At 37.9% G+C, this 16,187-nt stretch overlaps 1 protein-coding gene across 2 annotated transcripts; it reads left to right on the top strand.

Annotated features, from left to right (window-relative positions):
• The first annotated feature begins 453 nt into the window (after positions 1–453).
• On the top strand, positions 454–14,091 carry tmem106bb (transmembrane protein 106Bb). 2 transcript variants are annotated; one of them, XM_054605903.1, is made up of 8 exons: positions 454–530; positions 3,500–3,703; positions 3,911–3,974; positions 5,186–5,345; positions 6,416–6,556; positions 6,640–6,689; positions 10,755–10,808; positions 10,904–14,091. In XM_054605903.1, the coding sequence occupies exons 2-8, from the start codon at positions 3,508–3,510 to the stop codon at positions 11,040–11,042; spliced, it is 804 nt and encodes a 267-aa protein (XP_054461878.1). In that variant the 5' UTR covers positions 454–530; positions 3,500–3,507; the 3' UTR covers positions 11,043–14,091. The 2 variants fall into 2 exon arrangements, with proteins under 2 accessions (XP_054461878.1, XP_054461879.1); XM_054605904.1 differs by lacking the exon at positions 454–530 and adding an exon at positions 1,221–1,276.
• The last annotated feature ends 2,096 nt before the right edge of the window (positions 14,092–16,187 follow it).

Raw genomic sequence — 16,187 nt, 5'->3', positions numbered from 1 at the left:
GAAGGTTGAATCCCATAATTGATAACATTTTGCTGTGACATGGCCTTAACCTTTCTTCATACAGACACAGGGACCTGCAGCTCCTTTGGCTGCATGAGAGGATAAGGCCAACGTTTAAAAAGATATATGCCAATACATTATATATATATATATATATATATATATATATATATATATATATATATATATATATATATATATATATATATATATATATATATAAATAAACTATTTTGATATGTGCTGAAATTAAAATCGGCCCTCGTGGTAGAAAGTAGGTGAGGTGTTTTCCTGTTTCTAACTTTTAGACAAAAACGCAGCTTAAGTAGCCTAATCATTTTTTGTCTGTTGTTGCTCCATAAGAGATCTTATTAGATGTTATCATGATGTCATCGTATTTCTAAGCTTGAAACTGGCTTTTCCCATGGTTTTGAATGTAGCATACGCGCGCATGTCTGTTTTTAAGAGGATAAACAAAACTGCATGAGCCACCAGCAGCAGTGATCTGGTAACTACAGAGTCGCATGCAGGTAGCGTCAATTCTCTCTGACCCTATTTCAGTGGACTTACGTGTTTATTTCAGCATTTCTCACATTAACCTTTGATGGATAGAATGTGTTATATATGAAAGTAGCTAGGTGAGTACGCTATGGTACTATTGGCCACGGCTTAAGGTTAGCTGTCAGCCTGGGCTATTGTAGCTAGCTGATCAAGCTAACTGTTACTCTTGTGGGGGTTTCTTTTAAGAGGGCATTTTGTCAGCATGCTTGGTCACTTCGGTTTGTTGTATGATGTTGTTAGCTACATCGACATTGACAGAAACTCCCCCTGTCAATAGATTACTAAAGTGAACTGCCGTCGCTCTATCTTAGTTCACAGGCCTAAACGTCAGCAACGTTAGCGTGACCGTGCTAAGTAATGGACTCACTTTAGAACACCGTCTCAATTTCAATGTTGTTACCAACAGATAGGCACGAGGGATTCCCGTGTTCTACCTCACGTTCTTTGCAACTGTGGAGGTTATGGCTGGCAGTGGGCACGTCTGTTATTACATTACAGTCATTTGTTATGTTATCTGATCCTTTTGACAGTCATCAGTGACTGTACTCAAACACCAGGTTGAGTGTGTTAGCTGACCACCTACTTGTATTACAATATATGCAAAGTTGAATTGATCCCTTTTTTAAAGGAATCATTGTCCTTTACATGGGTTACAGCCTGGTAGAGAAAGGAGGCCTGCCAAGAGATTTTTGAAAAGGCAAGACAAGTCTTTACGGTGAGATCATTTTTAGCAAATTAATAAATATGTGTTTATGAAAGCATGATGATTGTAACACGATGACTAGGGTCATTTTTTTTTAAATCAAAGGCTCAAATCACAATGAATTGAATCACTTTTATGTCTATATATATATATATATATATATATATATATATATATATGTATGTATGTATATATGTATGTATATGTATGTATATGTACACACACACACAGTACAGTCAAAAGTTTGGACACACCTTCTCATTCAATGGTTTTTATTTTTTTCTTTCTTTCTACATTGTAGATTAATATTGAAGACATCCAAACTATGAAGGAACACATATGGAATTATGTGGTAAACAAACAAATGCTTAACAAACCAGAATATGTTTTATATTTTAGATTCTTAGTAGTTGAATGAGAAGGTGTGTCCAAACTTTTAACTGGTACTGTGTGTATATATATGTATGTATGTATGTATGTATGTATGTATGTATGTATGTATGTATGTATGTATATATATATATATATATATGTATGTATATATATATATATATATGTATATATGTATGTATGTGTATATATATGTGTGTATATATATATATACATAAAAGTTAGTCGAATTCCTCTTGATGATGCTATATCCTGGTAACTGTTGTGTACTTTAATATTAAAATAAAAGTCCCATATTTACAGTTGTGCCACCCTGACATTTGAAGCATGCAAATTGTTGGACAAAAGATTTAAAATTGTCTCAATTGCTTTGAACTATAGGTATTTGTAAAAGTTTATTTGAAAGATTTCAACAATAGAATCTAATAGAATAAAAAACTCCCGCACACTGTCTTCTTCACTTGCATATAAATATATTTTAGTAACAACGTTTCGGTACGTAGACCTTCATCAGGTTATTTTACAAGGAAATGAGGATACATGCATTAAATAGAACTTGGGGTTCTGAAATAGGTTGGTAGACCAATCAGATTGCCCCAATCACATGACATCAATCAGTCATCCACGAATCGGAACCATCAACAAATCAAGAATCAATTTACATTATACCGTGGCACTAAAAGCCTACACACAACATGAAAACATACACATAATACATAATATCATATAGGAGGAATGTCTGGATGTCAATCAAAAAACACATAGAGAAGATAACTATAGAAAGGCTGTAATGCCAAGCTCAATACTTTTCTTTTGTAGGACAGGATTTTTAGAAGCTTGCAAAGTTTTTATTCTACAGTCTGTCCCTAGAAAAAAAATATGTCACATTATAACCAACCAGTATCATACGTTTGGAATAAGTACAAATAAAATAAAATCAAATGGTGCATCGGAAATATCTGAAAAATATTTCATAACATTACGTTAATAATAATAATTCATCTTTCAAACCCTTGGGAGACAAGGTCTGTAGGGTGAATATCCAGAATGCCTCACATTGTTTTAAAAACAAGTCAAAGTCGCCACCTCTCGGTTCAATGCCACAAAACCTTAAAGTAGAAATGTCGTGTCTTTTATCTTTAAAGTGTACCGCTACAGGATGGTCTCTGTCATTTCTGCGTATAGAACTTTTGTGTTCACTCATACGCAGCTTGAGCTTTCTGGTAGTTTTACCTACATACACAAGTCCACATGGACAACATAGCATGTACACAACATGTGTGGAGGCACAAGTGATAACACTCTTTATGTGAAAAACTGTAGGTTTTGTATGTGTTATTGCACTGTGCACAGCTACCACAACGGTAGTTGCCATTGGGTAGGGGGCTTAGCAGTCTCTGTTGTGGAAGTTGAGGGGGCTTGTAATGTAATGTACAGGAATGTTTTTCCTTGTTTAACAATACAATCTTGCCATCACATGAACAGTTGATACAGAATTCAATCAGGTTCTCAGAACTACTTTTTTAGGGGAGAGAATTGGAAGGGAAACATGAAATATTTCTTAAAACATCTGATAGACAGGGATAGACAGTGCTGAGTGAGTCTTTGCTGAATGACAAATAAGAATGCAGTTGTTCCCCTATATGCAAGCAGCAGCCGAGATGATCATTTCATCCCGGTGTGCCATAAACCAAAGAGCTGTCTCCAAAGATCAGTTGTTGTCGCCTGTTCCTGTTTACTCGTTCAACATAGCTTTCCTTTGGTCCCATGGCTATAAGTCAGCCATTGAACCCAGGTATGGATGGACTGTGTACAGACCCAGCTGATCTTTCTTGTGTTTTCCAGGTGTGACTATGGGAAAGTCTTTTTCCAGCCTCACTAAGCAGACCGGCCAGGATAATGGCCAGGAGAGCCTGACCTCTCCTCTGGAGGACTCTCAGAGTGAGGACGGAAAGGGTGGAGACGTCTCCCAGTTTCCTTATGTGGAGTTCACAGGACGGGACAGTGTGACATGTCCCACATGTCAGGGCACAGGGAGGATCCCCAGAGGTAACACCACCGTGTACACAGACAGGGTGGGGTAGGACTTAATGTTAGTTAGCTGTCTGTCTTCCAGAGTCATGTGATTTTACAGCATCCAGTGATAATCCTTAAGTAAAGCAGGGGGATAATGTAAGAAAGGCTTTAGTTGCACCACAGACCTACTTTCCAAAACAGCCAACAGTGACTCATGATTGATTGTTGTGTGTGTTTCAGGACAAGAAAATCAACTTGTGGCATTGATTCCATACAGTGACCAAAGGCTGCGACCCAGAAGGACGTGAGTACTTTAATCTGTGTGTCCTCTCCGGACTGTTAGACAGAGACACTGATAGGGTTAAAGGTCTTTACAATTACAACTTTAACTTCTTTCAGTATTTGCAAGTTGAATAAAATATACACATATAGTTAAGCAATCAAATACTGATTGGCTAGAGTCAGCGCATTATTCTCAGATAACTGTCCAGCTTTCAATCACTACATTATTGTACTGCTATTCTATTGTCATTTAATAAACAGCATGGATTTGAACAAAAAATAAAAAGTATTAGGACAGGAAGAAAGTATTGATGGGAAATTAAACCACACATCTAAAAAAAGTAGGCATTTGATTTTGACAGAAAGAAAGTTGTTTCTCAATGTATGAATTGACATAGGCAGTTGTTTTTGGGGGAGTTAGGTGTTGGAATTATTTCTTGGCAAACAACAATTTATCAATCTGCACAATATTTTTGTGCAGTGTACAAAACCTAGCAACCTTACTGTGTCAACAAGACGGCAGGAAGCTGCTCTACAGTCACTGCAACTGATGTTATTCAACACGACATAATTCAAGCACGTAACTGTCCCTTTAACCATAAACTGACACATTTACAGTTATTTTATTGTATATATTAGAGATACCAGAAACAGTGTGTAAAATAGTCAGCTTAATAAGTGTTGATAGGTGTATTTTTGAATTTACACATAACCCGGCTAGCTGTTCCCTTCTGCTAGCAGTCTTTATGCTACGCTAGGCTATCAATGTCCTGATTCAAGCTCCGTACTGTACACAGGCGATAGATCCACAACCAAGTATTTCACAAAATGTCCTCTAATGCTGAGGTTCTTAGCCACTACATGGTGCAGTAGTTTTTGATAAAACCATGTGACTCCCAATTAATCCACTTACCGTTTACCTCTGGACAATGTAAATTAAACCTGGCGCATCATTTGCTGTAACGCACAGTGACATCATTGAGCAAAGCACTGAATTTGGCCAATCAGTTACTTCCAGGTGCACACTCCTGTAGAATACTATGAATGTGAAGAGTTTAATTTCACTGTTTACCTGGTAGTTGTTAAAAAGGAGGAGAGATGTGAGAGAGATGATACTTGGATAAAATACCGAGCACCAAAATTCTCAAGTATGTATAAAGCTCTGTTACATTTTGTAGTTCACATTGTGTGTTTTAGTAATGGAATCACATGATTGTCTTGTGTCCTCCTCAGGAAGTTGTATGTGTCGGCATCAGTGGTGGTCTGCCTGTTGCTGTCCAGTCTGGCTGTGTTCTTCCTCTTCCCTCGCTCCATCGATGTGTCCTACGTCGGAGTGAAATCCGTTTTTGTCAGCTACGACGAAGAGAAACGCAGCGTTTATCTCAACATCACGGTGGGCTTCATCTTTGGTCAAATCTAAAGTTATCAAAAAACACTAACGTGTAAATCCTGTTGTAGTGGGGATGAATACAAACAGCAAATACAATAAGGACAAAAAATGTGTTTGGACATCCATTATTAAATCCCCCCACACACAAGAGCATCATTTACAAAATGATCTTTGCTGACCCATCAGAAAAGCACAGAGAAAGGGGACCGGTTGCTTGGTTGTAGGTGCTGATAGTTTGGTATGTCACTGCATAAACTATGTACCTTGTAGCCCAGTCAGTTTGCGGAGGATCATTAAATGCACAATGATTGGATTTAAGGGCTTAAGTAAAGGCTCAATAGGGCCGGGCAATTAAGTTAATACGAAAATAATTTATATGAAAGTAAAACAACAAACATGTAACGCAAACTTTCAGTCAGTGCTTACATCCTTTATGTGGGCTTATCTGTAAGATTAGAGGTAAATTCACCAAACACTTTAAAGCGAAAGGGAAAACGGCTCAGACAGATGCAGATAACAAATAGCTAATAATACAGAAATCAGAAACCATGTCTCTTGTCTATAATTGTACTTGTAATTGACTCAGTGGTCACAAGATTACATTTTGTATTTTAATCATGATTTAAATTAATTGTGATATTGATTTCAGGTCATTTCCGTCAGCACTAGTTGTAAAGCTTTTAGATTGTATGAAATACTTAAACATTAACAGAGACAAAACCATTTCAACTATCTATTCATGTAGTACCTTTTGCACAGTAATAGTGTCTGAAAGATGTACCAATAATGTTCTTAGTTCTTTCAATAGAATGAATGTGTTATGTGCATAAAACTTCAAAGTCATAGGGAATGGGAAGTTGGAGTGTCTGTATCTTCTGTTATGCGATACATTTCAGAGTGAGTCAGGATGATACAAGAGGGATTTTAATCAAATCATTCAGATTTAAGCCTGGCTCTTCCCTCGCCTATGAACAGTGTCTTTGTGGTATTATGAGTTCAGGAAACTTGTGGCCACTGCCACGTATAAAACCTACTACTACTAATGAACTCTTCTAATGTTGGTTCTCCTCCAGAACACGCTCAATATAACCAACAACAACTACTACTCAGTGGAGGTGGCCAACATCACAGCTCAGGTGCAGTTTGCCAAGACGGTGATCGGTAAATCTCGCATCAGCAACATCACTGCCATCAGTCCTCTGGACATGAAACAGGTAGAGCTCAGTGTCTGTTCATCACCTAACCATTCCACTGAAGAGGCACAACTCTTTAATGTTGTCTCCATTTCTGTTTCCAGATAGATTATATGGTCTCCACCACCATTGCAGATGAGATGAACTACATGTAGTAAGTATTGTCACAAGGTTGCATGGTTCATTTATCTGTCATTATACAACACAGGGTTCCACAATGAAATGTAAATTGTAGCCCCTTCACGCTACATAAACATAGAACATATACAGATATTTAAATTAGAATAGGCTTAAAAGGAAATTAAATAAAACAATATATACAGTTAATACAAATATACCTAGAGAATGTGGTTTATTGTGGGAATTAGGCCTGTACAAAAGGTAGCCGTATGGTAATTTGCAAAACCAGCATAACAGAAAGTTCCATGTCATTTATTTATGGCGGAGTTAAGGAGGATAGAAGCTGCTCTGTAGTCTGGTGGTACAGCGGTGAAATACATCAGTGTCTTTTGCCAGACAGCAGCAGGCTGTGGCTGGGTGGGTTTTGTCTTTAAGCATCCTTTTAGCTTTTCACAGGCTCCGAAACTCACCAATATCACTGATGCTACCAGTAATGTTCCATGCGGTTCTAATCACTCGCTGTAGAGCGCTCCTGTCCTGGGCCCTGCACATCCAATACCAGTTTATAATGTTTCCAGTCAGGATGCTTTCTATTGCTCCTTTATCAAAGTTAACAAGAACCAGGTATGGTCTTTTGCCTGCTCAAGATTCCTCAAGAGATACTGTGTATCCAAAACCAGAGTATAGAACACTGGCAACGTTTACACACACATGATTTGATCCAGCTATACACATCAAAGGTCAAAGGTTTTTCTAAGGCTAAGCTGTATAGATGAACCTTTTCACCACAAAAAGATAAAGAATTATGATTTAAGGGATGTAGATAAGGTGTGTTAATAAGGAGTGTTTTTCAGGTATGACTCACAGAAATACTTGTTTGACCTCTGGTCTTTGTCTATGCAGGGTGTGGTTTTGAAGTTGTGGCGCACACAAGGCAGAAGCTCTGAGAGGCCCATACTGTAGATGTGACAAGACTATGGCTGCATCTAATGATTATATTCATTATTCTTTAATCTGTTAATTAATAGTTAAGTCAAAAATAATGGTAAACAGTAGTCAAAAGTACCACCCTCGCGGTCCGGTGCACGCAGTCACAAGCAGATAACCGGTATCCTGGTCAGCTACAACAGCAACGGACAGATACTATTTATTAAGTATTTTCAATTTCACAGCATAAGTGATGCTTTTCAGTTTTATAGCCTGTTGTGACCTGTTTATCTTTTGGGAAAGTGTTTTGTTCAGTGTTTGTACAGTGTAACACACAAGTGTTTGAAATATTCCTTCAAATTTTAATAGTTTACCAAAGTTGCCAGTGGGAAAATGCTGTCTCAGTCCCCTGCAGAAGGATTGTGTCTGGCACCTGTTCTACGGTCTGTTCTATGTAAATAAAAACAAAGTTGCACCGAACCGTGTCTCCTAAACCGGGGTGTGACTTCAGTGTACCGTTACAGCGCTATTAGCTACTCCGTCACAGATGTCTGAGAACATTTAGAAACGGGGTCTTCATAACATGTAGGCCTTTTCCACTACAGGAACAACCCATCATCTGGAGCTTAAACCTGTAAAGCACGTAAAGTCTAAGTTCCACTATTCTGGTTTTACAAACTCATTTTAAGATTGGAGCTGATATTTGTGGGGTTTCCATCTTTAGTCCTGCCGTGTTTATCATACAGCTCACAAATCCCTTCGTTCATGTTCTCTTGCTCTCCGTTTTAGTTGCGTTTAAAACAAAGATTTGCCAAATAGGTACATTTGCGTTATTTTAGCTAACAAGTGGTCGAAAGATGCAGTTAGGGCAACATGGGAAATGAATAGGACTGTACCGAATAGTTAGAAGCTTCTTTGATAACGTTAACATTACAATTATTATTATTAATAACTTACAGGACATTACGCTCAATAGTTACATGGCTTCCACCATCTCCAAAGTTGAAATGTTATTTATAAGAGATTAATTTCATCACAAAATCCGACATATGCTGGCATGTGGCTTCACGCTATAACAATTAAATGAAGCATTGTGACAATTTTTCCCTGCTAAAAGTACCTCCCCCGCTTCAACAGAATTTGTTTTGTGTTTCCTTTGGCTTAGTTGTAAGTAAAATACTAGTAAAAAGTGTGTGTACAGTGGGGCAAAGAAGTATTTAGTCAGCCACCAATTGTGCAAGTTCTCCCACTTAAAAAGATGAGAGAGGCCTGTCATTTTCATCATAGGTATACCTAAACTATGAGAGACAAAATGAGAAAATAAATTCCTGAAAATCACATTGTCTGATTTTTAAAGAATATATTTGCAAATTATGGTGGAAAATAAGTATTTGGTCAATAACAAAGGTTCATCTCAATACTTTGTTATATACCCTTTGTTGGCAATGACAGAGGTCAAACGTTTTCTGTAAGTCTTCACAAGCTTTTCACACACTGTTGCTGGTATTTTGGCCCATTCCTCCATGCAGATCTCCTCTAGAGCAGTGATGTTTTGGGGCTGTCGCTGGGCAACACGGACTTTCAACTCCCTCCACAGATTTTCTATGGGGTTGAGATCTGGAGACTGGCTAGGCCACTCCAGGACCTTGAAATGCTTCTTACGAAGCCACTCCTTCGTTGCCCGGGCGGTGTGTTTGGGATCATTGTCATGCTGAAAGACCCAGCCACGTTTCATCTTCATTGCCCTTGCTGATGGAAGGAGGTTTTCACTCAAAATCTCACGATACATGGCCCCATTCATTCTTTCCTTTACACGGATCAGTCGTCCTGGTCCCCTTGCAGAAAAACAGCCCCAAAGCATGATGTTTCCACCCCCATGCTTCACAGTAGGTATGGTGTTCTTTGGATGCAACTCGGCATTCTTTCTCCTCCAAACACGACGAGTTGAGTTTTTACCAAAAAGTTCTATTTTGGTTTCATCTGACCATATGACATTCTCCCAATCCTCTTCTGGATCATCCAAATGCTCTCTAGCAAACTTCAGACGGGCCTGGACATGTACTGGCTTAAGCAGGGGGACACGTCTGGCACTGCAGGATTTGAGTCCCTGGCGGCGTAGTGTGTTACTGATGGTAGCCTTTGTTACTTTGGTCCCAGCTCTCTGCAGGTCATTCACTAGGTCCCCCTGTGTGGTTCTGGGATTTTTGTTCACCGTTCTTGTGATCATTTTGGCCCCACGGGGTGAGATCTTGCGTGGAGCCCCAGATCGAGGAGATTATCAGTGGTCTTGTATGTCTTCCATTTTCTAATAATTGCTCCCACAGTTGATTTCTTCACACCAAGCTGCTTACCTATTGCAGATTCAGTCTTCCCAGCCTGGTGCAGGTCTACAATTTTGTTTCTGGTGTCCTTTGACAGCTCTTTGGTCTTGGCCATAGTGGAGTTTGGAGTGTGACTGTTTGAGGTTGTGGACAGGTGTCTTTTATACTGATAACAAGTTCAAACAGGTGCCATTAATACAGGTAACGAGTGGAGGACAGAGGAGCCTCTTAAAGAAGAAGTTACAGGTCTGTGAGAGCCAGAAATCTTGCTTATTTGTAGGTGACCAAATACTTATTTTACCGAGGAATTTACCAATTAATTCATTAAAAATCCTACAATGTGATTTCCTGGATTCTTTCCCCCATTCTGTCTCTCATAGTTGAAGTGTACCTATGATGAAAATTACAGGCGTCTCTCATCTTTTTAAGTGGGAGAACTTGCACAATTGGTGGCTGACTAAATACTTTTTTGCCCCACTGTATGTTCCCTGCCTAGGAAGTAGTTGTTACAATGGCATTAGTAAAGCATAGAGAGAGAGAAAAGTAAGTGAATATAGCTCAAAATTCATAAGGCATGGCATAATAGAATATCCTAACCAGTATTGTGTTGAACGATAATCTCGTCATACCGAGTACAACCAACAGTCCAAACCCCAAAGATTATCACTCTAATGTCATATACGACAAAGAAATTGTTCATTTGAGTGATTGACTCCGTTACAGTTTTTACCTCCCACATTATGCGAGCAAATTATCGTTTACATGGAAAAATGCTCAACATTGCTGCAAAACAAAGTCATTTCTTAATTGGTCCACAATACATATTTACCAGCACTTGTTTTATTTTCCAGTGACTACTGCACTCTCCAAACCATCAAGGTCCACAACATTGTCGTCATGATGCAGTGAGTTGTGTTTTATTCTAATATTCTAAACATTTGAGTTTACTGTGTGTAGTGTGTGTCTCAGGCTTCACCCCGTCCCTCTCCACCCTCTGCAGAGTGACTGTCACCACCACGTACTTTGGTCATGCGGAGCAGGTGTCTCAGGAGATGTACCAGTACGTGGACTGTGGAGGGAACACCACCTCTACTAGAGGGATGACCAAGCTGCTCAGCATCCCACATCCTGCTGAGTAACCCCACCACTGTCCTCACCAGCCTTAGATGGTTCACTGTGTTTTCCCTTCTCCTCCACCTGCAGCGCCTCACAAACTGCTGTTGTCACAATGCAGCAGTAATTGACTGCAATATAAATACTAAAAGAAATCCACACTAAGACAAGAACATGAAGTTGTTTCTTATGGAGGTGAATTGAATTCAGCAAAGAGAAAACAATCTACAGTAGCAATAATATTAATTACTAACACTTTATCATTTCAAGATGCTAGACAATTACCTCATAATAACATGTATTTTATTGTCACCACATACAGTATGTGTCTCAAAGGATGAGTTCCACACCTCAAAATTGTAAGAAAGCTCCTAAATACAAGATGTGTATCTTAAAGTAACAGTACTGTCTCATAGTTAGGAGATGCATATCTCATAATTATGACTCTACTTCATAAGTACAGGAAAAGTATAACATAGTTACAAGATCTGTATCTTGAAAATACTAGAAAACAATTATATAATTAATATTTTTTTTCATTATTTATGCTAATAATTACAAGCTATACATCTAGTTATTACAAGAACACTTTTTAACTATGAAATCCTGATCTTGTCATTGCGAGAAGACTATTTCATGATCAAGATCGGTATCAAACAATTGCAAGAAACTGTATAATTAGGAGATCAGTATTTACAAATGACAAGAAACCTAATTCCTATCTCTTGTAATTACCCAAAAACAGTTTTATGATTATGAGATCAGTATTTTGTAATTACAAGAAAACTCTTTTGATAATTACGAGAGCCGTATCACAATAACAGGGATACCATGCCTCAGTACATATTTGTCCGGTCAAAGGAATATATTTCAGGGGTCCCAATTTGCCCCAACAAAATTTAAGCTGACGTAGTTAGCTAGTTACTTTAGTCCCCTTATCTCAAGAGTGTTCTTTTAGCTTTTACTACTTATTTACTTTGGTTCAAATGCTGTTATGTTTTTTCAATCCTTAGCTGGGGGAATATAAATGTTCCTCTGCAAATCTCTTTTAATTTAGCAAAATATGCCAAACCTCTGAAGGTATAGGTGCATATTTTAGACTACATTCCAAAAATATTGGATAAGTATGATGCTTGGCTACTAGGCTAATTAATACCAAAATAAGCTATACATGCCTTTTTTTCAAGACAGAGTTTAGCAATTCTAAGATGGGAGCTTCTTGGCCAGACCATGAAGTGAAACCCCAGCTATTTTAAGATTAAGACATATGTATGTCCTGATAGTGAGAAAACAAGGTTTTTTTTTCTACAGTTTTGAGGTGGCATCATCATCTTATTGTGACAACACTCATTAATAAATTCCACTCCATCATAATCTAAGATTTACACAAGAGGAGGAAACAAAAAGGGTATTTGTTCTAATAATAAATGTAGATTTGAAAACTTGATGAAGGCATTTCACTACCGACAGAACCCTAATGCACTTTATAAGTATATTTAAATAGCACACTTTATCAGCGGTTCCAAGTACTCCAAAGCCTTTTCCTCCACCTCAGTGTGTTAGGCTCTATGAAGATGGATCAACAAAAAGTGGTGTTATTACATGATAACAATATTCAGATACTGATGTGTCTGATTATGAAATACGTAGTGTTCCTCTATGACTGCTTTGAATTTGTATGATCCTCTGAATAATCTACCATTCTATGTAGTTGCCGGGTGCTCATAATTATAGTTTATACATTGCTTGTCGTTATAGCTTTTTTTTTGTCTTCATATTTGTAATTAATTGAAAGTGTCATTCCACATCAAAGAAAGAGGGGGAAATTATTCTTGGCTTGCCACCTTGTGAGTAATACCCACACCACTAAGCTTTTAGCACCACCTATTTCACTAGGATGAATTTCACTGCAACACTTTCTCATGCGACCAGGCCTGACCTCCTCGTTGGACAGAGGACGCTATAGATATGCACTACATTAAAGCTGCACAGGGTGTAAACAGAGCATGAAGGCACCACTTGTTGGCAGTACAAGCAAACGTATTAAACAGAGTGGAGTTGCTCTTTAATTCAAAGGAATTATCACTTCAGAGGGTTCACGTCCTCGACCTATTACTGTACTGGCAACTCTGTAATGAAAAAGTAAGCAAAATGTAAAATGGCAAGCAAGCATATTTACTTATAGAGTAACTAAAACTCCAAACAACTTTTTCATCTGAAAATAAATGGATATGGGTATTCAGATCTGTTTTTTGATGGGTTCAGGTCCAAATTTTGAAATTTAAGTCCACATTATTAGTAGTCATCTATTTTTAAAGCTGTACAAAACCGGAAATCAATTTTCTGAATATTTATTGGATTCAACACCCGTTAGAAACAATGCAGACCACTGAAGCCTTTTGGTCGATGAATCGTGAAGGGCTGTAATTTATTAGGATTATTAGTAGTTGTACATTTCTTGAATAAATAAAGCATTATATTCTGCTCTTGCTATCCTGCAAATAGGTTTATTTAAAATGATTGAATGATTGAATCCTGTGAAGTTGGGATCATTATGACTGAACAAGTTGATTTGCACATAATGCATACTTATCCTTCTAACTGTGGTGGTTCCTAGAAATGGTGGTCTCATTTTTATACCTTAAATAAAAATAATGACTAATATTTTCTCTAACATTTCACCTAATTTATTTTGTTAATGACACACATATATATTATGATCTTTGACCAATAGTCATCTAGTTTTGTATCAAATCTATTTTGAATTTGAAAAAACATCCTGGGTATCTAGAATTTTGCATGATTTATGTCAACATCCTGTAAATATTTAGAAATTGTCATTATAATATAACATTCCTACAAACTTTGATATTTGGGTAGCTAGACTACAGCTGTAACATTTGTATTGAGTGGGATTTAAAGAGAAGCACACTTTTTTTTTTATCCTAACATGCACCTTTAACAGTCCCTATTAACTTTTGAAAAGCTATTTTAGACTCCTACCTCCAATGTCATTTCAAAGATTTTATTGATCATTATTCATAGTTTTATATTTGTCTTGGGAGTATGAATAAAGTTTTGAAACATGATTATCTGAGTATTTTTTTAGAAAGAAATGCAACCCTTTAATTGTTTCACATTTTGTTATGTTTCAGCCATATGCTAAAATTAAGTTCTTCTCTCATCAATCTACAATAAATACCGTTTTATTAAAAATAAGAAATAAACTTGAAATATCTCATTGACATAAACATTCAAACCCTTAGCTATGACACTTGCAATTTAGCTCTTGATCACCTTTGAGATGTGTCTACACCTTGATTGAAGTCCACCTTTGGTAAACTCACTTGATTGGACATGATTTGGGAAAACCAAGCCATGAGATCAAAGGAACTGACTGCAGAGCTCAGAGACAGCATTGTGTTGAGGCACTGATCTTGGGAAGGCCTCAGAAGTTCTGTTGCATTGAAGGTTCCTAAGAACACAATGGCCTCTATAATTCTTAAAGGGAAGAAGTTTTGAACAACCAGCACCATCCAACCAGAGCATTGGGTAAGAAGGCTCTTGGTAGTAGAGTTAATCGAGAACCTGATGGTCCCTTGTCCAGAAGGACAACAATCAATGTGACCCTCTACTGATCTGGGCCTCTATGGCAGAGTGGCCAGACAGTGGGTACATCCCAAGTTTCTTACTTGTCGTTTCCTCGCTCCTCGCTTGAACCGGAAGTCGTTCTACGCCGCCATATTGACGGCCGTCCCAAAGCTCTTATTTCAACTCTGAGGAGCGAGGAGGGATCTCTGAGGAAGCCATGAGCGAGGATGCACGAGAGCTTCCTTCCAGGAAGTGTTGTGAGGGCCGACACGCCCCCTCATCGTTAATAAGTTATTTGATTGGACGCTGCAACCGATCGTACTGATCTGATATAGCTCATCATCACTGGAGTTTTTCACAGATTGAATTGATTAAAAAGTCAGAGAGAGTTAAAGAGTTGCAGTTGGAGTCTGTTTGTCAGTAGAAACACTTTATACCATTATATATCATTTATTGTCATTTCCATTCATTCATATGAGCCTGATAATTCCTGAGTGTCGGTTTGATGAGTTAGAAAATTCCAATTTACCCCGAAACATTGAGCCTAATAAATTAATTCCAGTGTTTAGGAGAAACAATAATCATATTCTGGATTATTTAATAATGACATTACAATCCGAATTTTAAAACATAGACTTTAATAATTAATAAATAAGACAAACGCATTTCGCTGGTAAAAATCGGTCCTGTGCCTATAAGAAGGACACAGAACACAGTAAAAAATACTAAGAACATAGTATAAATACACAGAACACAGTATAAATACTCAGTGCAGTTTGTTAAACAGGTAACAGGCTGCAGAGATAAATACATTTCTACTCTGGCAGTGATGATGACTTAGTGTCATTATTAATATTAGTACAGTGATGATTACTTTGTGTCATTATTAATATTAGTACAGTGATCATGTGTGCAGACATAAAATCAAAAGTCTCTCCAGCTGTTAAAGCCGACTGACAGCTGATCAGCTGTGATCAGCGGCTGTCGTCATCAGAAAACGTCTCATGTCTCTTAAAACACATTTCCTCGTTTCCTCTCTCCTCGCCTGGTTTCCTTGCGTCTTAGTCCCGCCCACCAGGGATGCATGGAGAGCAAGTGAGGGAAACGGGGAGGCAATTTAAGAGACTTGGGATGTACCCAGAGCCTCTTCTTAGTAAAGGACACCTGAAAGCCTGCTTTGTGTTTTGTTTTGCCCCTAAACTCTAGAAGTCGTACAAACAAAATGAACCTTGTAGAATCAAAAAACGAGAGTAACCCATACTCTGTAGGTGTAACTGGCAAAAAGTCATAAACCAACCTCCACAATGCCGAGGAGGGATTGTAATTAGCTGTAAACTCATATCTCATATTCATGGACTACTTGATTGCCTTTCTACAAGCCCTGGAAAGAAAGAATAAGTATTCAATTAATTTTAAAGAAAATATTTACTCAAATGTAGATTTGTAAGACCTCCTGTTTCTAAACCATCTCAAAATGAATTGGCCTTGTTTTTATAATCTCCAGACATGTAAAATGTGTCCCCACCAATGTTGAAAAGAAATCAGACACAACTCAGACACTTGATGAGTTCCACAGTGTT

This window comes from Anoplopoma fimbria, chromosome 10, assembly GCF_027596085.1.
Source record: "Anoplopoma fimbria isolate UVic2021 breed Golden Eagle Sablefish chromosome 10, Afim_UVic_2022, whole genome shotgun sequence".
NCBI lineage: Eukaryota > Metazoa > Chordata > Actinopteri > Perciformes > Anoplopomatidae > Anoplopoma > Anoplopoma fimbria.
Note: the sequence above shows the minus strand (reverse complement) of the source record. Positions and strands in the feature narration are given on the sequence as shown.

What these genes read in the sequence shown, in the direction of transcription:
- tmem106bb (XM_054605903.1), top strand. Translation starts at nt 3,508, where the DNA reads ATGGGAAAGTCTTTTTCCAGCCTCACTAAGCAGACCGGCCAGGATAAT. An exon ending in CACAGGGAGGATCCCCAGAG is followed by an intron (nt 3,704 to 3,910) that starts GTAACACCACCG and finishes TGTGTGTTTCAG; the next exon opens with GACAAGAAAATCAACTTGTG. An exon ending in GATGAGATGAACTACATGTA is followed by an intron (nt 6,690 to 10,754) that starts GTAAGTATTGTC and finishes TTTATTTTCCAG; the next exon opens with TGACTACTGCACTCTCCAAA.